The following is a 24,400-nucleotide window of genomic DNA, read 5'->3' as shown; positions in this document are numbered from 1 at the left end:
ATGTCTGATCTAAGGTCTTCATATTTAACTGTTTTAAAAATGTCGATGTTGTCATGATTTATTTATTTCTTTAAAATTTCAAGTCATAAACATGAAGTTGTTTTGAAAAAATACTCGTTATATTAAAATTGCTCAACAGCAGGGATGGGATAATCTCAAAAATCCTTTTCGCTTGCGAACTTTCTTCGCCCGCGAAAGAGAGAGAAGGCAAAAGAAAATCAGTTGATGATTTTATGTGAATTTTCTTGTTAGCACCACTTACAATTATTTAAATCGTTTTGTTTACACGAAACGAAACGAAACTATTGGCACTACGCCCCCCGGGGCATGGCCTTCCTCTAACGTGGGATTTCTGCTCCAGCGCCTCTGACGAGACAGGAGAAACCGGGACCGACGTTTTACTTCACCATCCGATAGAAGCTCAGTGGAGTTTACACACATTGCATATCTAAAAAAAAAGTAACAATTCATTTTTCGACGTGGTACGCTACACCTGCAAGTGTAGCTGTGAAATAGATGTTCCGCCGAATATTCTTGATGATGATTTTTTTTAGATTCCTTTTATCGATCTTTCGTACGCAAGAGAGGAGAGCCAACAGAGATTTTTTAAGCCAATGAGGCGTTGTAATTGTACAATTGGCAACTTTGTCTAAAGTTATGACAGAAGTTCTCTGTATTTTGCATTTTTATTCGAGATTTTTTGTATTGTTCAATTAGTTCAATATTCATGGCTTCATAAAATTTTGCGGGAATATCGTACAAAATGGGCTTGTAAATGTTCCAAACTCTTTATCTTGAGTAGGGATTTTCTGTTCAATTTGATGTTCTTGGCAAAGTTATAGGTTATGATTTGAACTGTTCAGACAAATCATTACTTAAAGTTTAATTCAAAAATACATACTTTTCTATAATTTCTTAAAATTTCATCTCCAATAGATTATGTACTTCAGAGGAAGGAGGGGGGTTTGAGATTTAAAAAAAAAGTGTCCAACCAGCTGTCCTATCAAGATAGTAAATAACAAAATTTGTGGGAAATTTTCTAAACTTTTGAAATTCTATTCTAAGCTTTTTGATGTATTTTTAAATTGTAAAAAAACAGTTCATTCTTTCGAAAAATGTCGCCTTAATATGTAATTAAAGTACACTTTTTATATCTGGTTTGTGATTTATTTTTTTGCCGGTAGAGCTCTCAGATCATTCGATTTTTTCATTGGGGATTTTTGCCTTCCTCGCTGAGGTAAGGCTATAATCCTGCTCTAAAAATGAACTTCGTATAAAAACGTCGTAGACCCACCTTCATGTATACATATCGACTCAGAATCGAAAACTAAACAAATGTCTGTGTGTATGTGTGTGTGTATGTGTGTGTGTATGTGTGTGTGTATGTATGTATGTGACCAACAAACTAGCTCATGTTTCTCGGCACTGGCTGAACCGATTTGACCCAAACTTGTTGCATTCGACTTGGTTTAGGGTCCCATAGATCGAGTTTTATACTGATTGAAGTTTCGATAAGTAGTTCAAAAGTTATGTATAAAAATGTGTTTTCATATATATTTGGATCTCACTTAACTGTATGTAAACTATATCCGGGTCCATCATCCGACTCGTCGTTGGTTAGGTTATCAAAAGACCTTTCCAACGAGTCTAAAACATTGAAGATCTGGCAACCCTGTCTCGAGATATGGCCCCTTAAGTGATATTGATGTACTTTTTTGAAGCCGGATCTCACTTAAATGTATGTAAACTATGTCCGGATTCACCATCCGACATATTGTTGGTTAACTTATCAAAAAACCTTTCAAACGAGTCTAAAACATTGAAGATCTGGCAACCCTGTCTCGAGATATGGCCTCTTAAGTGATATTGATGTACTTTTTTGAAGCCGGATCTCACTTAAATGTATGTAAACTATGTCCGGATCCACCATCCGACCTGTTGTTGGTTAGGTTATCAAAAGACCTTTCCAACGAGTCCAAAACATTGAAGATCTGGCAACCCTGTCTCGAGATATGGCCACTTAAGTGTTATTGATGTACTTTTTTGAAGCCGGATCTCACTTAAATATATGTAAACTATGTACGGATCTACCATCCGACCCATCGTTGGTTAGGTAATCAAGAGACCTTTCCAACGAGTCTAAAACATTGAAGATCTGGCAACCCTGTCTCGAGATATGTCCACTTAAGTGATATAGATGTACTTTTTTGAAGCCGGATCTCACTTAAATATATGTAAACTATGTACGGATCCACCATCCGACCTATTGTTGGTTAGGTTATCAAAAGACCTTTCTAACGAGTCTAAAACATTGAAGATCTGGCAACCCTGTCTCGAGATATGGCCACTTAAGTGATATTGATGTACTTTTTTGAAGCCGGATCTCACTTAAATGTATGTAAACGATGTCCGGGTCCATTATCCGACCCATTGTTGATTAGGTTATCAAAAGACCTTTCCAACGAGTCCAAAACATTGAAGATCTGGCAACCCTGTCTCGAGATATGGCCACTTAAGTGTTATTGATGTACTTTTTTGAAGCCGGATCTCACTTAAATGTATGTGAACTATGTCCGGATCCATCATCTGACCCATCGTTGGTTAGGTTATCAAAAGACCTTTCCAACGAATCTAAAACATTGAAGATCTGGCAACCCTGTCTCGAGCCACTTAAGTGATATCGATGTACTTTTTGGAAGCCGGATCTAAAAAATAGATGAAACTTGTGTACAGCCATTGTTGTGAGGAAGGCTCCAACCACATAGGTGGATTAAGTTAGTTTTTTTTCACTTTTTGTCACTAAAACTTGATTTGCAAAAAACACTATTTTTATTATTTTTTTATATGTTTTAGAGGACATCGAATGCCAACTTTTCAAAAAATTTCAGGATGGGCAACAAATCTTTGACCGAGTTATTATTTTTTGAATCAATTAATTTTTTTCAAAAAATCGAAATATTGGTCGCAAAATTTTTCAAATTCATTTTTCGATGTAAAATTGAATTTACAATCAAAAAGTACTTTAGTGAAATTTTGATAAAGTGCACCGTTTTCAAGATATAGCCATTTTTGGGTAATTTTTTTGAAAATAGCCGCAGTTTTTCATTTTTTTTAATTAGTGCACATGTTTGCCCACTCTTGAAAAAAATATTTTTGAAGAGCTGAGAAAATTCTCTATATTTTGCTTTTTTGAACTTTGTTAATGTCGTGTCACTTGCTGAGATATTGCAATGCAAGGTTTAAAAACAAGAAAATTGATGTTTTCTAAGTCTCACCCAAACAACCCACCATTTTTTAATGTCGATATCTCAGGAACTAATGGTCCGATTTTCAATATTAAAACATGAAACATTCGTGAAATTTTCCGATCTTTTCGAAAAAAAAATATTTACAAAATTTAAAACCAAGCCTAACATTTTAAAACGGCGTTATATTGAATGTTTGGTCCTTTTGAAATGTTAGTCTTGACTCGAAAATTTTGAAAATATTGTTTTCGAAAAGATCGGAAAATTTCACAAATATTTCATATTTTAATATTAAAAATCGAATCATTAGTTGCTGAGATATCGACATTAAAAAAGGATGGATTTTTTGGGTGAGACTCAAAAAAATCAACTTTCCTGTTTTTAAACCTTTGCATGGCAATATCTCAGCAACTAAAGGTCGTATCAACAAAGTTCAAAAAAGCAAAATATAGGAAATTTTCTCAGCTTATATTGTTTTCTAAAGTGGGCAAACATGTGCACTAATTTAAAAAAATGAAAAACTTCGACTATTTTCAAAAAAGTTACCTAAAAATGGCTATAACTTGAAAACGGTGAAATTTATCAAAATTTCACTGAAGCACTTTTTGATTGCAAATTTGATTTTACATCGAAATTTGAAGTTGAAAAATTTCTGCGACCAATATTTCATTTTTTTTAAATCAGTTTTGATTAAAAAAATCATAGCTCGCTCAAAGATTTTTTGCACAATCTGGAAATTTCTGAAAAATTGGCATTTAATGTCCTCTAAAATATATCAAAAACTAAAAAAAAATAAAATAGAGTTTTTTTGTAAATCAAGTTTTAGTGACAAAAAGTTAAATAAAAAATCACCAATTTTTTTTTTACCGTGTTTCATTTTTTTAGTGTAGTCCGTATCCATACCTACAACTTTGCCGAAGACACCAAATCGATCAAAAAATTCCTTCAAAAGATACAGTATTTTGAATTTTCATACATCATTTTTGTATGGCCATCTGCCAAATTTGTATGGAAAATTATATGGACAAACTAATGATGCAAAATGGCTTCCTTGGGCATGCCGAATGCACCAAAAAAGTTTATTAAAATTTAAATTTAAAATTGAAGAAAAAATACCGATTTCTTAGAGAATTGCTCAGTAGTTAGAAATCATTTCAAAATTACAATAGTAAAATAATCATATCATTGTTTGGCTAACCATTATGTACATTGTTCCGAAGGTTGGTTGATGTTGGTTGCTGGGGTCCCGAGTTATAATTACAAATGTTTACGGTAGTCTAGCTTATACGTGCGTCAAACGCGTTCTGACCTGAAATTCCTTTGGCCAGTTGCCAACATCAATTTTCAGGGAGTGACAAGATAGCACGACAAGATTGAAACCACTTTCGTATGAAAAGTGACAACAATTTTCGGAGCTTTTTTGGATTTCATTGAATATCGCAGGATTCAAATTGAATTTCGGGGATCTGTGAAGTGCAAAAGATGAGGCATTGTGAGTTGCACAAAATGGCGTTTTCAACTCAATTTGGCCCAAAATGCACGTACGACAAGTTAGCACGACGGCGACGACTTGTTCTACTAATTGTAAATTGCCGAATCTGTTGTTTTGAATGCGATCCATTTTGGAGAAAAAAAATTATAATAAAGATAGCTAAATCGTCGATTTTGTTTTTTTGTGTCAAAGGATTATATTTTGTATCTTGAATTGCTGCATTCTTTTTGAATAACATGCGCTTATTTTAAACAAATTTGAAGGTACGTGACATTGCCGTAAATTTACAATGTTTTTTAATTGGCAAGCCGTAAAATATATTTTGAATAGAAGAGTGCTATCGACTGGTGGATCAATTCTCAAATTTAGTTTTCGGCTTATCAGTCCCAGTAGCAAGTAAAACGAAAATTTTGTTTTTTTATGCCCGACGTTTCGATATATATATAATATCATTTTCAAGGGTTCTACAAACAAGACATAATACATGATTAAATTAAAACATACATGAATTACACAAAGCGAACAAAAAATAGTAATACAGCAAAATCAGTCACATCCTGAGGGACAACTAGCATCAATCGGCTGTAACTAATACAAATTTAGATTAAATATATATTTTTAATTGCCGTGGAAAATCACTATCTCTAATTATTACCCAAATTTCAGTTGAACGTACCAAATCAGTTATGGGTTATCGTATTCTTAGCAATTTTATATGCACAGCTCCCAAGTTTATATGGGGAGTAGGGTGCCCAGAAAAAATAACCCTCTGCTCTACAAGCGAAAAACGAGGTTTTTTGAGTTATTTTAGGCTGGTACAAATTTTATTTAAAGTTTTTGTCAACCCCCCCCCCCCCTCACTTTCAAAAGTTGGCCCGAAAATTAAGGGGGCAAAATATTATTTTTTCAAAAAACTTCAACCCCTCTGCCCCACTCGATCCCGGTCAAAGCCGAGGGACAAAAACTTTGAAAAATATTTGCATCGGCCTTAAGCATCTGTGTAAATTTGGAGCGAAATTGGTTTAGATTAACCCATTGATACCCGAGCCTGAAGTTCTTATTAAAAATCTCTAAAAATTCTTGTGAAAACGGCAAATCAAATCGACTTTACAATATAGCCGGGAGTGTTATTTGCCGGTTCTGAGGCCTGTTGTTGGTTGCGATAATCCTGTCTTAAGTTGCCGGATGCAGTTTCCATCGCTGATTTGCGCGGATGGTTTCGTTTTTGAACTTTATGCCGGTTCCGGGTTTATGGATGACCAGCGGACTTTGCTAGTTCCAACAGGTAGGCGTCTTGGCTATTCGTCATAGCTCAGTGGCGGCCCCAGCACTTGCTTATGCGAGTAACCCTACTTTGAAGGTAAGGCCTGAGGGTGGTCGACCACTAAACTACGGGTTGTAGTCCTTTTACTGATTCATGCTACTTAGTCCGACAAATCAGTGGCAAGGTGGATGCTCTGTGACTGGCCTCTTGGTTCCAACGACGGCAAAGCGATAGCTTTTTTTTATAATCTGCGCTCTACAAATTTAACCGAAAACATGTTTCATGTTTTTGAAGTACTGGGGTTTTGAGAACCGTTTACTAATAAGGCCATTTTATCACACCAGTTTGAGCTTGGACCAACTCTCATCGAGTTCGTTGATTAAAAAGGATGTGGCTGTGTTTAAAACTGTAATTTAAATATAAGCACACGAAATCATAAGCACTGCGTGCTTAACATAAGCACGCGCACTGCTCAGCAATTTGTCATGTGCAGAGCCAAATCAAAGTACACTTAGAAAATTCGTGTGTGTCTATTCATCAACCCTGGTGAAAAGTAATAGAATTGCTCTGCTTGTTTTTTAGCTGTACAAATTTCTTGTTCTATGTGTCAAATCAGAATGGAAAAAGGTCACAAATGAACAAAATACCGTGTGACCATACAAAATCATTCAATATATTAGTAAATGTTGTCAAATTACCATCAATAACAAAGCATCGTGTCTTACATTTAAATTCAACATAAATCCTCATTTTGCCTCGCTACGGTTGAGAGATGTGACACAGGTTCAAAGTGGTTAGTTTGCAACCTGACTTCATTCAAACAGGGTGGGCAAACCTTCTTTGTCACGCACAAACCACGATCCGTCACGCTTCCAATTTTTTGCGGTGTTTTGCATAGGGTTGTTCCGAGAGTAAAATAATGTTTGCAATAATTGCTTGCAATAAATATTCCTCAGAAAAGTTTTTATTTCAAACAGTTGCAAACATGCTTTCAACTTTCTCTACAGAGTAAATGAGATTTAAAGGGAGACCACCCCGTGACTCATGCGTCCGAAAAAAAAACGTCAGGTCGATTATGAAAGACCCTATCTCATTGACGCCCTCTTGGGATTCCTTTACTCCTTTCGGGGTTTGTCTCCACTTAACGTCAAGTTTGACAAAGTGGCGAAATGGGTATGGGTAATACAATGGCATCTTAGTAGGCAACCCGTCTGTAAAATCCATCAAAATCACAATTATTATTTTGAATAATTTTAAGTAAACTGTGAAATTTTTGACGTGTTTTGAATATTGAATAACAATTCTTATCACATTATAACACACGGTATTTCAATGTCAAACAAAATGCCAAACCTTGTCACGTTACGTCCGTTTGGGGTTTGATTAATTGCAGGCCGACTTAAATATACCCAAATCTTTTAGGTAACAAGACAAATTGGACAAACGAGCTTTTTTGACAAAATACCAAAAACTAAATCCATCAAAGAGCTTCTATGTACAGAAAAAAAGTGTGTCACTGGAATATTGCCTAATTTGATTAGAGGCTGTCACTTTGGGTTGAGGATGCTGCTAGATGATGTTGAATGTGATGGTTGGTAGGTGGTAAAGCGAAGTGATTAACTGGGTTTGGTGGACGTGATGCCCTCCGGCTGTGACGATGAGGTGTTTAGGGTGCACTGTTTGGGCTCTCAGCACGTGTTCGATACTTTTCTTTTGTTGATATCTTGTTTCCTCTCTTCTTTATCGTTGACTTTCAAATATTTAAAACATTTAAAGCCGGCAGTGAAATTATGTGGATCGGGTTAGGAATACCTTGATACAGTTTAGAATAATTTATGTTCTTCGAATTCCATACAATCATTACTAGAACTCTTCTAATAATTCTTTCTATTTGCATTGATCAATCGAGTTAAATGTTTTCTTTTTCTTTTTGACATAATATCGCTTCAGAACAACAACAAAATTCAAACTAGTATGAAAATTAAGACGTCAATGAATGAAATTAAAACCACCTTTACGATGCACCTCATTACTCGGAAGTGGCTCTTGCTACCGCATAATGAGGCCTCTTAAACTGCTCAATTTGCAACTTTATGGACGGTCAACAAACGTTAAAAAGTGACACACTTCCAGTTAATTACCGGCTTCACTCTGGTGCTGTACTGCCCAATGATTGTAGATTGTCAGCAAGGTAGAAAGGGGTGCTGCTGGGAATCTCATTAGGAGAGTTATATTTCAAAACCTTGACTTGAGAATGTTAAAAGTTGAGCATTAGAAAAGCACGAGGTTAACGAGAGATCTTGACCAACAGGTTCATATTGTGGATTAAGTTTGGAAGTAGATTAATCTTTGCCGACAGCTGCAAGGTATTGATTAGCCTGAAACAAACACGTTGAACTTTCAACCCCAAAAAAATCATGCTGGGCTTAACTAATTGATACCTTCAAGTTTCAGATCACCTTGGAAACTTTTTTTGTCTTTCTTTCGTCTAAATTTGGATAGGAGAAGGCTTTAAAGGCAACTATCGACCGAAAATTGACGTTGGGTTACGTAAAAAAAACCTAGTTAGACACGCACCAAACCCGCACAAAGCAGCTGGCGTAAAACGCTGTGAAATTTAAGGTGATAACTTGTCAAGTGGGCAGTAATCGGCGAACGTACACGCACCGGTTAAACGCATATTACACGCATGATTGGGTGCGCGCGCGAATAAAGATGTGCGTCGGATGAAAGTGATTTGTGAGAGGGTTGGGCTTTGCAAGGCCTGTAATTTGCATGCTGCAAGATTGTTTGGTGAATTAGCAACATCAGCTGCTTAAAAAAATTAAGGGGCACCATAATTGTATGCTCAATAATTTCAAAACAATATCATTTAAAAACAAGGTTAAATAAGTCAATTTACTAATTTTGACATATTTATGCAGTTTGGTTCTAAATCATCTAAATATTCATAAAATCCAGCATCGTTGTCTCAACTTGAGGCATTTACTTATTCGATATTAGAACAAATCTCCATCAAAACCAGAAATGAAATTCATTTGTACTGATTTAAGGCTTAAACTTTTAGGGTGTCTTCCTCATGACCAAAAAGCCATTTTTCATCATTTGTTTGCACATGTAGATCTCAATATAATTATGTCTGGTATTAATCAGACATTGGTGACAGTTTTTATGTCAAAAAGTGCAATATTACATCAAGAACTTAAATAAGAACTTATCAGTTTCTGATGAATTAGCATCAGTTTCTAATGAATTTTCATCAGGTATACCTTTGTAAACATTTTTTAGGTGAAATTACTCAAAAAAAGAGGTAATATTCAACTAACCAAATTTTCAACTTCCCAACAATCCACTAATTTCTACGCACGAATGCTTATTTCTGATTTTTTTCAGAACTATGAGAAAATTTCGGACCATTAGTTTTTTAGCAATCGGCGGTTGAAAATTTAGTGCTGTTTATTTGATTTTTTTTTACACAGTAAAAGAAGAAAAAAAGTTTAAGTATTACATATTTTATTATCTAATATTACCATAATTTCAGAGGAAAAATTTTATTATTTCGACTTTTTAAAAATCCTTCTTAAATCCATTTATTCAACCAAAAAAACGAAGTTGACTTTACAGCTGTCGGCCACCATTGCATTGCTAGTACCAACCACTAGTGTCTTCCTTTTAACTACAAGGACTTCGCCACCCTGGGCTCCTAAGTGTTTGAGTACGGCACGGAGCGACGGTGCCGGATACCCATACTTACATTTAGAATTTTGATAGTGCCCGCCGCGGGATTCGAACCAGCAACCTCTGGATTGTGGGTCCAGTGCGTGGTCCAATTGATCCACACGGGCGGGACACCATATCATGTAATATTTTCAATGCATTCACTAAGAATATATTTTTTGAAAATGTAGTAGGTTTCAAAAAATAATTATGTATGTACTTAAAATTGTTCACAAAATACCGTTTTTTTCGAAAATTTTCAAATTTTCACAATTTGCACTATTGGTATCAAACAAAGTGAAATTGTGTTTGCTTATTCACTTTATAAGAGTTTTTTTTAAATACTAAAATCTTCACAAATTATCGTATTTTTCGAAAATACTAAAATTTCCAAAATATGCATTTTGGGTATAAAACGAATTGAAATTTTGTTTGCTTTTTCACTTTATAAGAGTCTTTTTTTAATTTTTCAAAATGCCGTATTTTTTAAAAGTACTTAAATTATCAAAATATGCAATATAGGTATCAAACGAGTTGATATTTCGTTTGCTATTTCAATTTATCAGAGTTTCTTTGTTTGGATTTTTTTTTCTCACAAATCACTGTATTTTAAGAAAATACTCAAATTTTCAAAACTATTACATGGGTATCAACCGAAGTAAAGTTTTGCATGCTTCATACATACATTCAAATTGTGCATACTTCATTTACAATTATGCGTCGTTTGATACTCATATTGAAATTTAAAATAATTGAGCACTTTCGAAAAAAAACAATATGTTGAAGCGAGTTAGGTGATAAGTTTGTAATCCCTTTGAACCCTTATTCCCCTTGCCCTAGCTGTACCTTCTCGCATCAGAGATCAGTTCTGATCTCCCGTTATGATTTGCAGAATCCCACTCTGCGAGTGTCGCAGCTCTGCTGGACATCTGGAGAAAGAGTTCTTTGCCGGTCAGCCGCAGTAGTTTTAGTTTAGGACTTCACAGTCGAGAATAAACCGTCACCAAGTGACCCTCGCGTTTTAATAAACGTTGTGTTTTAAGTCCGCGTGAATAAACCGTGTTTTAATGTTTTAAAGTGCGAGTTTTTATGTAGTGTCCGAAAATCGTTAAAATACCAACGCGCGAACACAATATTTTGTTAAAATTTTAGTATTTTCCAAAAAAAAACTCTATTCATGAGATAAAGCAAACAAATTTTTGCTTCATTTGATACCCATGAAAATTTAGTAGTATTTCAGAAAAAAAAATCGTTAATTCGTGAATTTTAAGTGTTTAACAAAAAAAAATTAAAAAGCATCTTTGTTTAGTAATCATATTCCAAATTATCAAAATTTGAGTATTTTCCAAAAAATAGGGTATTTTGTGAACAATTTTAAGTACATATTTTACTATGAAACTTACTAATTTTTCAAAATAAATTAGAAAGCATTGAAAATTCAACAAGATATAGTTGAATTAAGTCGTTTTTAGAAAGAATTTTAAAATGAGTTATAGTCCATTATTGGCGATAAGATTATCGCCGATAGAATTATCGAAATAACGATAATGATGATGATAGAAAACAAAAAGGAAACAAAAAATCAAAATCTGTCATAGTGGATTTACTGCAAACAATGTCACATTTCATAACAGATTTTCCAGCAAGTTCGTATATCATTTTTTTTTCATCTGTTTGTTGTTTGTTGTTTGTTGTTTGTTGTTTGTTGTTTGTAGTTTGTTGTTTGTTGTTTGTTGTTTGTTGTTTGTTGTTTGTTGTTTGTTGTTTGTTGTTTGTTGTTTGTTGTTTGTTGTTTGTTGTTTGTTGTTTGTTGTTTGTTGTTTGTTGTTTGTTGTTTGTTGTTTGTTGTTTGTTGTTTGTTGTTTGTTGTTTGTTGTTTGTTGTTTGTTGTTTGTTGTTTGTTGTTTGTTGTTTGTTGTTTGTTGTTTGTTGTTTGTTGTTTGTTGTTTGTTGTTTGTTGTTTGTTGTTTGTTGTTTGTTGTTTGTTGTTTGTTGTTTGTTGTTTGTTGTTTGTTGTTTGTTGTTTGTTGTTTGTTGTTTGTTGTTTGTTGTTTGTTGTTTGTTGTTTGTTGTTTGTTGTTTGTTGTTTGTTGTTTGTTGTTTGTTGTTTGTTGTTTGTTGTTTGTTGTTTGTTGTTTGTTGTTTGTTGTTTGTTGTTTGTTGTTTGTTGTTTGTTGTTTGTTGTTTGTTGTTTGTTGTTTGTTGTTTGTTGTTTGTTGTTTGTTGTTTGTTGTTTGTTGTTTGTTGTTTGTTGTTTGTTGTTTGTTGTTTGTTGTTTGTTGTTTGTTGTTTGTTGTTTGTTGTTTGTTGTTTGTTGTTTGTTGTTTGTTGTTTGTTGTTTGTTGTTTGTTGTTTGTAGTTTGTTGTTTGTTGTTTGTTGTTTGTTGTTTGTTGTTTGTTGTTTGTTGTTTGTTGTTTGTTGTTTGTTGTTTGTTGTTTGTTGTTTGTTGTTTGTTGTTTGTTGTTTGTTGTTTGTTGTTTGTTGTTTGTTGTTTGTTGTTTGTTGTTTGTTGTTTGTTGTTTGTTGTTTGTTGTTTGTTGTTTGTTGTTTGTTGTTTGTTGTTTGTTGTTTGTTGTTTGTTGTTTGTTGTTTGTTGTTTGTTGTTTGTTGTTTGTTGTTTGTTGTTTGTTGTTTGTTGTTTGTTGTTTGTTGTTTGTTGTTTGTTGTTTGTTGTTTGTTGTTTGTTGTTTGTTGTTTGTTGTTTGTTGTTTGTTGTTTGTTGTTTGTTGTTTGTTGTTTGTTGTTTGTTGTTTGTTGTTTGTTGTTTGTTGTTTGTTGTTTGTTGTTTGTTGTTTGTTGTTTGTTGTTTGTTGTTTGTTGTTTGTTGTTTGTTGTTTGTTGTTTGTTGTTTGTTGTTTGTTGTTTGTTGTTTGTTGTTTGTTGTTTGTTGTTTGTTGTTTGTTGTTTGTTGTTTGTTGTTTGTTGTTTGTTGTTTGTTGTTTGTTGTTTGTTGTTTGTTGTTTGTTGTTTGTTGTTTGTTGTTTGTTGTTTGTTGTTTGTTGTTTGTTGTTTGTTGTTTGTTGTTTGTTGTTTGTTGTTTGTTGTTTGTTGTTTGTTGTTTGTTGTTTGTTGTTTGTTGTTTGTTGTTTGTTGTTTGTTGTTTGTTGTTTGTTGTTTGTTGTTTGTTGTTTGTTGTTTGTTGTTTGTTGTTTGTTGTTTGTTGTTTGTTGTTTGTTGTTTGTTGTTTGTTGTTTGTTGTTTGTTGTTTGTTGTTTGTTGTTTGTTGTTTGTTGTTTGTTGTTTGTTGTTTGTTGTAAAGAATTGCAATTTCACAATTACTCTTCAATTCCTTAAACAAGTGTTTCAGGAAAATATGATAGCATGCCATTATTGGGTTTTAATAAGAATACAAATGCCTTTTCCTTTATTTATTCCCCTTTAGGACTCCCTCAGCGATGTCGTGCACCGCCCCAAGCGAAGATTCAAACCGGAGGAGCTGGCGGCCGCCAACCAGGTGCTAGATTCCCTGTACCTAGGCCAACGCCGGATAGGAGTTCCGGATCCACCGCTAGCACCCTCAACGGAACCACCTCCTCCTCCACCCACCAAAAAGAAGCCAACGCTGCAGCAGAAGAAGATCCAGAAGAAAAGGGGCAAACAGGCTCGACAGGCGAACGACGACGACGACCCGGATCCGGACGAGAACGCAGTCGACGGTGGAGACGGCGAGGATCGTCTTGTCGGTGAGAATGGCAAGGTGACGCTGCAGATTCCGGGCAAGTTGTTCGGGAACGCCACGAATTTGTTCTTGGCTGCGGCCAAGCTTGTTGGAGATTTTATCACGGTGGGTTCCTGTTGAGCTATCGGGACGGAATGGTCGACCATTGATTTGTTTTTTTTTCTTTTCTTTGCAGAACTCCGCCATCCGGTCAGCTCGGTTCCTGCAGCTGTTCCAGCCCGTGTTTGGACGAACGCTGTTCATCCAGATCCCGACGACCACGACTGAATCGAACGATATTTAAACGAGGACGGGATTGTCGACAGTGTTGCCAGTAGTGAAAAACATCGGTTATAATATTTTATTAAATTATATATATTTACATTCTTTTGAATAGTTCTGTACAATTCCTTTGTGGAGGAACGTGTTTTCAATAAGTTATCTTGACACAAAAGTTAGAAACTGACAAAGATTAAAGGTTAACATACTTTAAAGAACATGCACTTTTCTAGGATGGTTTATGTCTTTACAATGTAAAATGAACCAATTGGATTGTTTCTCTACTAAACGAAATTACATTGTGTAGAACTGAGTTCGCGACAGGAACATCAACAAATTCATTTATTCGACATCGCCAAGACACAAACCATCGAAGGCAAGCGCCTTAAGCATTCTTCAAATGTGACAAAATGGCGTTGAGTTTCCAACTCTTACAAAAGGTGTCCTGTATCTCCTAAGTTAATACTATATGTTCGAGGTAATAAAGCGACTTTTCGAGTTCGGAATTTTAGTTTTATCCAAAGTTAGGCTCTCGAATAAAACTAAAATTTCAACTCAGTACACCTGTATCTGCTGCTTCTTATTCGTTGTCCATGGGTTGGCTGCTTCCAAGGGGTTTTCATTTTTCAAATATTCTCCAAATCTTTCGGAATCTGAATCTCTAGGCTGGATCCGAAGAGGGGTTGAAAAAAGCGCATCGTCTTGGCAAGCCGGGCAGCGGATCGCTGTTCAGAAGAAATCAAAATACATTTTAAGAATTTTCCTAAGGTCCAAATAAGTAATGCTTTGTATGATTATTACAAATATTTAAAAAGATTTTCGAAGATCAGAGAACCATTCCATATTGAATATTTTATTATTTTTTTGTCTTTATTCAATCTTTTCTTCTTCGAGAATCTTACAAAATATTGGTTCTATTATTGTAAGAATTAGTTTAGCTTCTATTCTTTGATTTATGCTTTTAATGCTGTTTCTCTTATATCAATAAATCTTAAAAGAGAAAGAAATGATAAAGCTGACGAGGGGGCTGTTTTGTGTCCTAAATGAAATAAGAAAAAAACGACATTAGTATCTTTCACACCAGGGCTGCGGAGTCGGGTTATATTTCAAGCGACTCCGACTCCGGCTTTCTGAGTTAAGCCGACTCCGACTCCGACTCCAGCTCCGGCTCCAGCTTTCCAAAATTTGTTGACTCCGGCTCCGACTCCGACATCTGATCTGTATTTGAAATATTTAAAAAACGCCGTTTGAAAACTTGGAATATTTTATTTTACTACTTTAAATTTACATTCATTTTTTTAACACGCCCAAGGCTCCAAAAAAGTTGACTCGTATATGCAAAGTTGCATATGCGAGGTATAAGAGCGCTGGTTTAACTATATTTCAAATTTAGTTGCAACTTATTTTCAATATTAATTGTCAGCTTGAAATCAAGGGTTTCCAGCAAGGCCTAAGACTGGCAAGTAATTAATAATTACTTTGATGTTAAGCTGGTAATTAGGTAATCCCTTAATTACTTAGTAATTCATGGTTATTAGAGTAATTTAAAGTTATTATTTGGTAATTAAAGTAATTTTGAGTAATTTAAGTAATCTTTTTTATATTGTTCTTCTTCAACGAATCTTTTTGATTTTTTTGATATAATCTATTAGAACAGTATTTCTTTTTCATTTCAAATAAGAGCGTCACACATAAATTATGGTTCTGTATGTAGAAGTCCTTATTCACCATAGTTCTCTCCTAAAATCTATTTTCAACATGTTGTTTAGCGAAGCTGATTAACAACAAAAGGTAACGCCATGATATATTACCCAGTGGAAAATGTTTCATAAATCCAAAATCTATTTATTTTTATTATAAAATTGTAAAAATCCAGAGTTTTATTCTTTAAAGGACCTAAAAGCTATTGTCTTTCATATGTTTACTGGGCTCAATAAAAAAAAGTCGAGAAATATGATTTTTTTGGCAAGAACTACATTAGAGTTGGTTATTTTTTTCTATGTATCTTCTATGTTTTTTCTTCTAATAGACAGCCAAAATTATTTGAAGTTTATATGGATCAAATATTTAAAACCAAAATTTACTTCATTATCATTGATGAAAGCAAAGTTTTCAAGTGAAAGCCATTTAAAAATCAATTAAAATAAAAATAAGTTTTTTTTAAATATATTTTTCAGCTAATTACAGCAGTTGACAGTCCTGTAATATCTCTTTTTTAAGAGCTGAACTATTTTCTTGAAACATTTCCAAATAATTCTGAGACAAATGTTTCATTGTTTAAAATCAAACTTAGTGAAATTAGAATTTTTTTTGGTAACGGATTTTTTTTTAATATACTTGAGCAAAAAAAAAAAACAAACGAAATAATGTCAAACCAATGATCGAAAAACATTTTAAAACATAACGTTATTTTGAAGAATTTCACAGTTTTCATAACGAGCCGATGCAAAGTTTATGTTTGGCTCAAAAATCTGGGGGCCTTTTTTCAAACAACTTTAAACAACAATATTTCAATGGCATTCGACTTGCCAAGTTTCAGCACCCTCTAATGGGAGAAAATTTTCAATGTGTAAACATGAAACTATTGTGAAATATTCTGCTATTTTCAATAAAAAAAATACAAAAAAAAACACAATATCCAGATTGGCACAAAAAAAGCATAATTTAAGACTTTGAACAAAACAATACTATTTGTACTTTGCTTGATATTGAGTGTTTTTATTTTATTTCATTAAATTTATTTTTGAAAGAGCTATCGAATGAGCTATTAATAAATATTCAAGATTAGAACCGTAGAAACAAATACTTAAATCTATTTAATATTAAATTATATATTTTTTCATCATAGTGAAAAGTAATAAAGTAATAAATGTAAATAATTTATTTGAACCAGTAATTTGAGTAATTTATTGGCAGACTGGCAAGTAATAAACGCTTCTGGAAACCCTTGCTTGAAATGTTTTCAGCACGACACTTTGATTTATTTTTATTTACATACATGTACATGTTGCGTTCCAAGAAAAAGATTGATTTAATAGTTGATAATGTTTTAAAAACATAATTATTTTTGTTAAATACTGATAGTGAGCTTTCCAATCACAATAAAAATGCAACGAAAACATCATGGTAGCTGATAAATGTCTTGAACCAAATAATAAATTAAACCAAAAATTGTCAACGCAGTGCACGCAATTCAATAAATAAATTTAAAATATCAAAAAGGGGAATTAACCTGAATTATAACAAATATTGAAAATAAATAAGCTCGTAAATTATATTAAATTTTTTGACAACTCCGACTCCAGCTCCGACTTCGGGTCTATCAGAAATTTACGACTCCGGCTCCGACTCCGACTCCAGCTCATACAATTCATCCGAATCCGACTCCGACTCCGACTCCAGGTCCCCAAAAAGACCCGACTCCACTGACTCCGACTCCGACTCCACAGCCCTGGTTAAATAACTTGCATAAATTGCATGAACATCATTTATAAAAGGGTAATTCTCTACCAACTCACACAGCAGTTGCCCCGACCCCTCTTCGATTTGCGTGGTAACTTTTGTCCCTGATCACGAATCCGAGGTCCGTTTTTTGATATCTCGTGATGGAGGGGCGGTACGACCCCTTTTATTTTTGAGCATGGAAAAAAATAGGTGTTTTTGAATAATTTGCAGTCTGAAACGGCGACGAGATAGAAATTTGGTGTCAAAGGGACTTTTATGTAAAATTAGACGCCCAATTTGATGGCGTACTCAGAATTCCGAAAAAAACGTATTTTTCATCGAAAAAAACATAAAAAATGTTATAAAATTTCTCCCATTTTACGCTACTGGACTGTAAAATTTTTTTGGAACATGTCATTTTATAGGAAATTTAATGTACTTTTCGAATCTATATTGACCCAGAAGGGTCATTTTTTTCATTTAGAACAAAATTTTTCATTTTAAAATTTCGTGTTTTTTTCTAACTTTGCAGGGTTATTTTTTAGAGTGTAACAATGTGCTACAAAGTTGTAGAGCAGACAATTACAAAAATTTTAATATGTAGACATAAGGGGTTTGCTTATAAACATCACGAGTTAATGCGATTTTACCAAAAAAAGTTTTGAAAATGTTGGTCGTCGTTGATCATGGCCGTTCATGGTCACCCGCGACAGACATGGATGACAAAACAAAGAGAAACGAAAAAAGGATTAGAGACAAAAGTTATCTCTTAGGACAAAGTTTCACGCAAATCGAAGCGGGGTCGGGGCAACTTTTCCCGATTTCGTGTGAGTTGGTAGAGAATTACCCATAATTAATTTATGAGCTTTAAACTCAATTAAATATTTGTTACAAAGGCATCTAATTAACTCGTACTACGCGAGTGTTGCCGCTGAAATTGCCGATGTGCTTACGAATTCGAAGATCTTAAAGTAGGGTTAGGAGATTGTGAGCAATGGTATATATCTAGGTGTGAGCGACAGCGAATAAGTAAAGTTAACGCACAAGATTAGTACTCCGAAAGGAGAAATATATATCTAAATCTTCAACAGTGGATTTGCTGCAGAAAATGTTACATTTTATAACAGTTTTTGCAGCAAGATCATTTTTGCCCATGTTTATCATGTCTGGCGCTCTGTCCCTTAAAATCCATCAAGCGTCCATAGGGACGTGGCGTTACATCGTGCTGCCATCTGTTTTTTTTAAGCGCAAGAGTGGAAAAGTGCTGAGTCATATTCTTAAAATAGACGGCTTCCTCTCTCGCCCAGCAAAATGAAGTCGATAAAGTAGTCGGTTTCGTGGAGAAAAGGTGGGAAACGTGGTCTAAAAATAGCGACGCCATCCCCCTATGGTGCCGAGCTTGCGTGTCAGATCATCAACCAAGTTCAATTTTTGGTGGTTCAAGCCTCGTTCTATTAAGTTTTTTTCTGCAATTCTGCAATCAGCCGTCGGTAATGTCAATAATTGTAGGTAACGGGCAAAAACGGCATAGCCCTATACCAAAAAAAAAAAATATATGAGGACAGATTTCATGCAGATTCTGATATACTTTCATGCCGCCATGCATCACAATCATGCGACCGCCGTTTGGGTGTAAGACATCACTATTGCGGACATCAATTTCAACAATTTCGTTATTTCGTGAACACAGTTTCTCATTCACACGAGCCTAACAAACTGACCCTTCACGGGATCAAAACTCGTTAACGACACACTTTCTGCAAACATTTGAAAATTCCACAGCCTCTTCACAGTTTTCTGCTCATCAGGAGACCGGTCCACAAATATCCTGAACAGTAAACAGGACATCAACGCATTGTTTAAGATTGGACCCATAACAGAGTGAACTGAGTGCATTTTAAACAGGCATTTTTAACCGTTTTTGCTAAGAGTACATCTTCGTTTGCTTCGTAATACCAAACAATCTAATTTTAATACTGTTCAATGTTAGTATTGGAATGCAACAACACAAGTCAAGTTTAGGGTATTTTTCTGGCTTTTTTGTTTGTGCCAGGCCCTGTAGCAAAGGTTATATCGTAGCACCTTTTCAAACTTAACGCCTTTAAATAGGCAACTTCTAAATCCACCATAACTTCGCCTTTTTCCCAAAATTCAAACTATCTCACCACACTTATCACAAATAAATCAATTCTCTTTCTCAAAACACTAAAAATCGACCCCAGAAACACGTTTCACGTCCAAGGTCACCATCTCAGAACCATTCTCTTCCCCGTTCCACGCAGAACTACTAACCATAATAAACTCTCCAAACACATCGCGCAGCCGGAGCGTCAAGTTCGCCGAAGCCGCAAACAGCGCGTCCGGAATGTCCAGCGACACTTTGCCCCTGTCCATGGGTTCTTCTTCTTCCGCTTCCGGTTCCTCTTCCGGGGTCGTAACTTCCGGCGAACCATTGCTGCTGACTTGCTCGACCGTGGCGCCAATCGCAAACTCCGTTGAAGTCGTCGATGTTGTGGCTGCTTGTGTTGTTGACGAACTTAGCGACTCCGGTTCAAGCTCACCAGCCGGCCTCGCATCAACAATGTTGTTGGAACAGGCGAACGCCAGGATCAACGTCACAGAGAGGAGGATTCCCGCCGTAACGGGACCGATTCCGCAGGTCATCACGCTCGCGATTCAAAAGTTACGTAACGTTACGCGGGCAGATCCGGTTATCCTTCGTTCAGCTCTGCAGCATGACTCAGGGATTAGAACAACTGCAGAACTTGGGTGCAGTCAGCAAAACTTCAGCAGAACAGTGACAACAACGGCAGGTGAAGTAGTGCAGTGGAGCGCATTTCTTGAACTGTGCGCTTCAATTGCGCGGCAGGAGCCGAGAAAAGCTGGTTTCGCGAAGATCGACGACGGTCGACCGACTGACCGGCCATCGCGGTAACGGCATTGAGTAGAGGCCCCCTGCGCGTGACCTAGGTGAAGCGTTGGTTGGAGATGGAGTTGGAGCCGCTCAGTGAACGACTTTGTGCAAGGAGGAGTTCGATTGGATTGGAGAGAGAGGAGATTGTGGTGTGGTTGCGGTGGAGGTCGTCGTGAGCGCGATTTGTTCTTTCGTGTTTTGTTCTTCAAGGAACTTGATTATTTTTTGGTTTTCTTTTTTGGATGGGTGGAGCACAGTAAGATTCAGTGAGGGAAGAGGCGGGCAAAATTTAATTAAAGCTGTACAGCGCACTGAAAATCCAATCATCCAGGATTTTGATTATTCAAATTGACCTTTACTAGTAAGTGGAATGATTCATAGGTACAAACTAAAAACTAAAAACTAAAAACTAAAAACTAAAAACTAAAAACTAAAAACTAAAAACTAAAAACTAAAAACTAAAAACTAAAAACTAAAAACTAAAAACTAAAAACTAAAAACTAAAAACTAAAAACTAAAAACTAAAAACTAAAAACTAAAATCTAAAAACTAAAAACTAAAACTAAAAACTAAAAACTAAAAACTAAAAACTAAAAACTAAAAACTAAAAACTAAAAACTAAAAACTAAAAACTAAAAACTAAAAACTAAAAACTAAAAACTAAAAACTAAAAACTAAAAACTAAAAACTAAAAACTAAAAACTAAAAACTAAAAACTAAAAACTAAAAACTAAAAACTAAAAACTAAAAACTAAAAACTAAAAACTAAAAACTAAAAACTAAAAACTAAAAACTAAAAACTAAAAACTAAAAACTAAAAACTAAAAACTAAAAACTAAAAACTAAAAACTAAAAACTAAAAACTAAAAACTAAAAACTAAAAACAAAAAACTAAAAACTAAAAACTAAAAACTAAAAACTAAAAACTAAAAACTAAAAACTAAAAACTAAAAACTAAAAACTAAAAACAACTAAAAACTAAAAACTAAAAACTAAAAACTAAAAACTAAAAACTAAAAACTAAAAACTAAAAACTAAAAACTAAAAACTAAAAACTAAAAACTAAAAACTAAAAACTAAAAACTAAAAACTAAAAACTAAAAACTAAAAACTAAAAACTAAAAACTAAAAACTAAAAACTAAAAACTAAAAACTAAAAACTAAAAAACTAAAAACTAAAAACTAAAAACTAAAAACTAAAAACTAAAAACTAAAAACTAAAAACTAAAAACTAAAAACTAAAAACTAAAAACTAAAAACTAAAAACTAAAAAACTAAAAACTAAAAACTAAAAACTAAAAACTAAAAACTAAAAACTAAAAACTAAAAACTAAAAACTAAAAACTAAAAACTAAAAACTAAAAACTAAAAACTAAAAACTAAAAACTAAAAACTAAAAACTAAAAACTAATTTGTTTTTGTTTTTGTTTTTGTTTTTGTTTTTGTTTTTGTTTTTGTTTTTGTTTTTGTTTTTGTTTTTGTTTTTGTTTTTGTTTTTGTTTTTGTTTTTGTTTTTGTTTTTGTTTTTGTTTTTGTTTTTGTTTTTGTTTTTGTTTTTGTTTTTGTTTTTGTTTTTGTTTTTGTTTTTGTTTTTGTTTTTGTTTTTGTTTTTGTTTTTGTTTTTGTTTTTGTTTTTGTTTTTGTTTTTGTTTTTGTTTTTGTTTTTGTTTTTGTTTTTGTTTTTGTTTTTGTTTTTGTTTTTGTTTTTGTTTTTGTTTTTGTTTTTGTTTTTGTTTTTGTTTTTGTTTTTGTTTTGGTTTTTGTTTTTGTTTTTGTTTTTGTTTTTGTTTTTGTTTTTGTTTTTGTTTTTGTTTTTGTTTTTGTTTTTGTTTTTGTTTTTGTTTTTGTTTTTGTTTTTGTTTTTGTTTTTGTTTTTGTTTTTGTTTTTGTTTTTGTTTTTGTTTTTGTTTTTGTTTTTGTTTTTGTTTTTGTTTTTGTTTTTGTTTTTGTTTTTGTTTTTGTTTTTGTTTTTGTTTTTGTTTTTGTTTTTGTTTTTGTTTTTGTTTTTGTTTTTGTTTTTGTTTTTGTTTTTGTTTTTGTTTTTGATAAAAATTAATTATCAATTTTCAAAACAAACACTCCACTGTGCACGATTTTCCTCACATGTGCGGTACGACTCATGATGGCACTCGCTGTTCTTTGAGAGTGCTTATCATAATTGGGCATTTATTCTGCTTCAGGTACGCACGCTCGTGTTGGTTGTTAAGACTTCGGAACATAAGAGTTGACTGATGGAGTGTGATTTCGATAGTTACAATTATGATAAACTGGATCATTTGGCAAAGGTAGCTTGCGCAAGTGACCTTGGATTTCATTTTAGTAGTCGTAATAACTTCATGGTTCAAAAAACTTGACACGACTTGATCTTGATATTGAATTTAAGCTTCTAATTTCAATTGAAATCGGAACTAATCTATTTGTTTACATCGGTTGACTAACATCACAGTTCCTTAACAAATTCGAATGACGTTTTATTCGTTATGTCCAAATTGGCTAATAAACTTCACTTGAATCTCACGCACAAAATAGCAACTTGCAAACTTGTTTGAATAAGCTTGACACAGTAAACGAATAATCCATCTTGTCAGTGGTGTTGAATGGGCAAACCTCAAAATTTTCTATGATTATAGGTTAGAGCCATTCAAATATGATTGCCTTTCATTGCCAGCAAAGAAAAAAATAGCCAGCATAACATTGCAAACCCATCGAGATGAAGCTGTGGGTAAGTGCAACAACCTGTCCGCGCAGCAGCAGCAGCATCAATTTGCCAGACCTCCGTTTGTTGCCACACACACGCACGTGCCCGGTCCATTCAAATTCTGGCAGCCTTTGATGGAAACCGGTACTCTACAGGTATAATTGCGCCCGCGCGTATCCTCTCTCAGCAATGTTGAAAGAAGTGGAGGTGCATTAATGCGAAAGGACAGTTCTTGGTTGTATCATTTTTTTCTCTCCCGCCTTAATTGAAACTCATTTAGATGAATTAATTAACTGTTCAAAAACTACACATCAGGATCATTTTTTTTTACATTTTTTGTAAAATTTTCTAACTAGTTTATCTTTGTTTTGATTCATGGTAAATCTCTCGTTAGTTTGCAATACGTTGTCGCTGTCGTGCTAACTTGTCGCACGTACAACCTAACCCCGCCTTTAGACGGGCTTCGGTCTAAAAAAAATCGCCAAAAACAATTTTCCAACCGATTTTTGCTCTTAAAAAAGCATAGGAAAATTTCAGGGTTGGAAGTCTTCCTGGCCGATCGCTGCATTTCTACCACAGACGTAGCAACGATCAACTGTGGCATTCGTTTCGATGTCTGACGGCCGATTGTAAGTAACAGGACCACTAATTCGAAGAACCTCCCGATAAGGATGGCCCCCGACAGCACCAACGCAGTAGAGTAGATCATAGCAACCTGTCAAACGTCGTTGGCAAGTAAGTGCTGACAGATTTCTTGGTGCGAATCAATCAATCAATAAGTACTTGAAGGGAAACAACAAAATGGTAGAAATAAGCAACTGAATGGTCGCAGTATAACGCCATGGGATTTCCATTCAGTGGCATCCGGCAATGTTGATGAGAATGATTCCCTCAGCGAGGATGGGTAGGCAGAGTTTTAAGCTGAAGGCTAAACAGCACTGGGCACGCTCGTAACTAACTGAGCAAAAAGGCCGTTGAACAGGACTAGATGCAGGACAGTGGAAACGGAAGGCCCGGGAGTTGACAGCAGGAATCCCTAGAATTGCTGACATAGATTGGATTCTAGGGACTTCAAGTTCACGTCCGTGTTTGAGAAGCGCTCTTTTTATTACACCCAAAGTTAAAGAACGAGCGGATAGTCCTCCCGAAAAAAAGAACATGAGGAAAGTACTATTTTGCGAGAGTATAGACCTCTCGCGTGTTCATTGAAACAGTTCATCCATTGAGTGGCTTATATGGACAAATGACCGCCACTTGGTCACCGAACTGTGGTGGCCGATATGGCAAAGGCACGTATCAATATGCCGAATATCTTGAGTTCAAGTCTCGGTACAGGCACTTTTTTTTGAAGGATGAACTTTTTTGGAAAATGAACCCATGAGTAAAGTACTCGCGGCAATTTCGTGATTTATCCTCTCCGTCCGATCACAGTACCATTTTACTACCGAACCGTGCCGATGCCCAGTTCTGGGTGTATAAATGTGTACTTGAAGTTCACAAAGATTTGATTCGGAACATCGCACTAAACATGCAATTTCGAATTTCCTGAACAAAGCTATAAGCGTATGACAACAACTGGCTGGTTTACTTTACATTGTCGTGACAAATCAATACAGGTTTTTTTCCTGCTAAAGTCATTCTTGCAGAATTATCTATTAGGGCTGTCAGTATTTAATAAAACAATCCAC

At 34.5% G+C, this 24,400-nt stretch overlaps 2 protein-coding genes across 2 annotated transcripts in view; one reads left to right on the top strand and one right to left on the bottom strand.

Moving 5' to 3' along the window:
• The window catches only part of LOC120427343 (uncharacterized), a 15,605-nt gene extending 1,380 nt beyond the window's left edge, over positions 1 to 14,225 (top strand). Inside the window, exons 2-3 of the mRNA XM_039592228.2 lie at positions 13,102 to 13,503; positions 13,574 to 14,225. Of these exons, the coding sequence (XP_039448162.1) occupies positions 13,102 to 13,503; positions 13,574 to 13,681 (510 nt within the window). The 3' untranslated portion in view covers positions 13,682 to 14,225. The remainder of the gene's footprint in view (positions 1 to 13,101; positions 13,504 to 13,573) is intronic.
• A 17-nt stretch (positions 14,226 to 14,242) lies between these two features.
• LOC120427427 (uncharacterized) lies at positions 14,243 to 20,092 on the bottom strand. The gene is made up of 2 exons (XM_039592320.2): positions 19,393 to 20,092; positions 14,243 to 14,381 (listed from the first exon to the last, which is right to left on the bottom strand). Exons 1-2 carry the CDS (start codon positions 19,762 to 19,764, stop codon positions 14,283 to 14,285), a joined length of 471 nt encoding a protein of 156 aa, XP_039448254.1. The 5' UTR covers positions 19,765 to 20,092; the 3' UTR covers positions 14,243 to 14,282.
• Positions 20,093 to 24,400: the final 4,308 nt, after the last annotated feature.

This window comes from Culex pipiens, chromosome 1 (genome assembly GCF_016801865.2).
Source record: "Culex pipiens pallens isolate TS chromosome 1, TS_CPP_V2, whole genome shotgun sequence".
Lineage (NCBI taxonomy): Eukaryota > Metazoa > Arthropoda > Insecta > Diptera > Culicidae > Culex > Culex pipiens.
The sequence above is the reverse complement of the archived record's forward strand: the minus strand, read 5'-3'. Positions and strand labels throughout refer to the sequence as shown.

What these genes read in the sequence shown, in the direction of transcription:
- LOC120427427 (XM_039592320.2), bottom strand. Translation starts at nt 19,764, where the DNA reads ATGACCTGCGGAATCGGTCCCGTTACGGCGGGAATCCTCCTCTCTGTG. An exon ending in TGTTTGGAGAGTTTATTATG is followed by an intron (nt 14,382 to 19,392) that starts GTTAGTAGTTCT and finishes TCTTCTGAACAG; the next exon opens with CGATCCGCTGCCCGGCTTGC.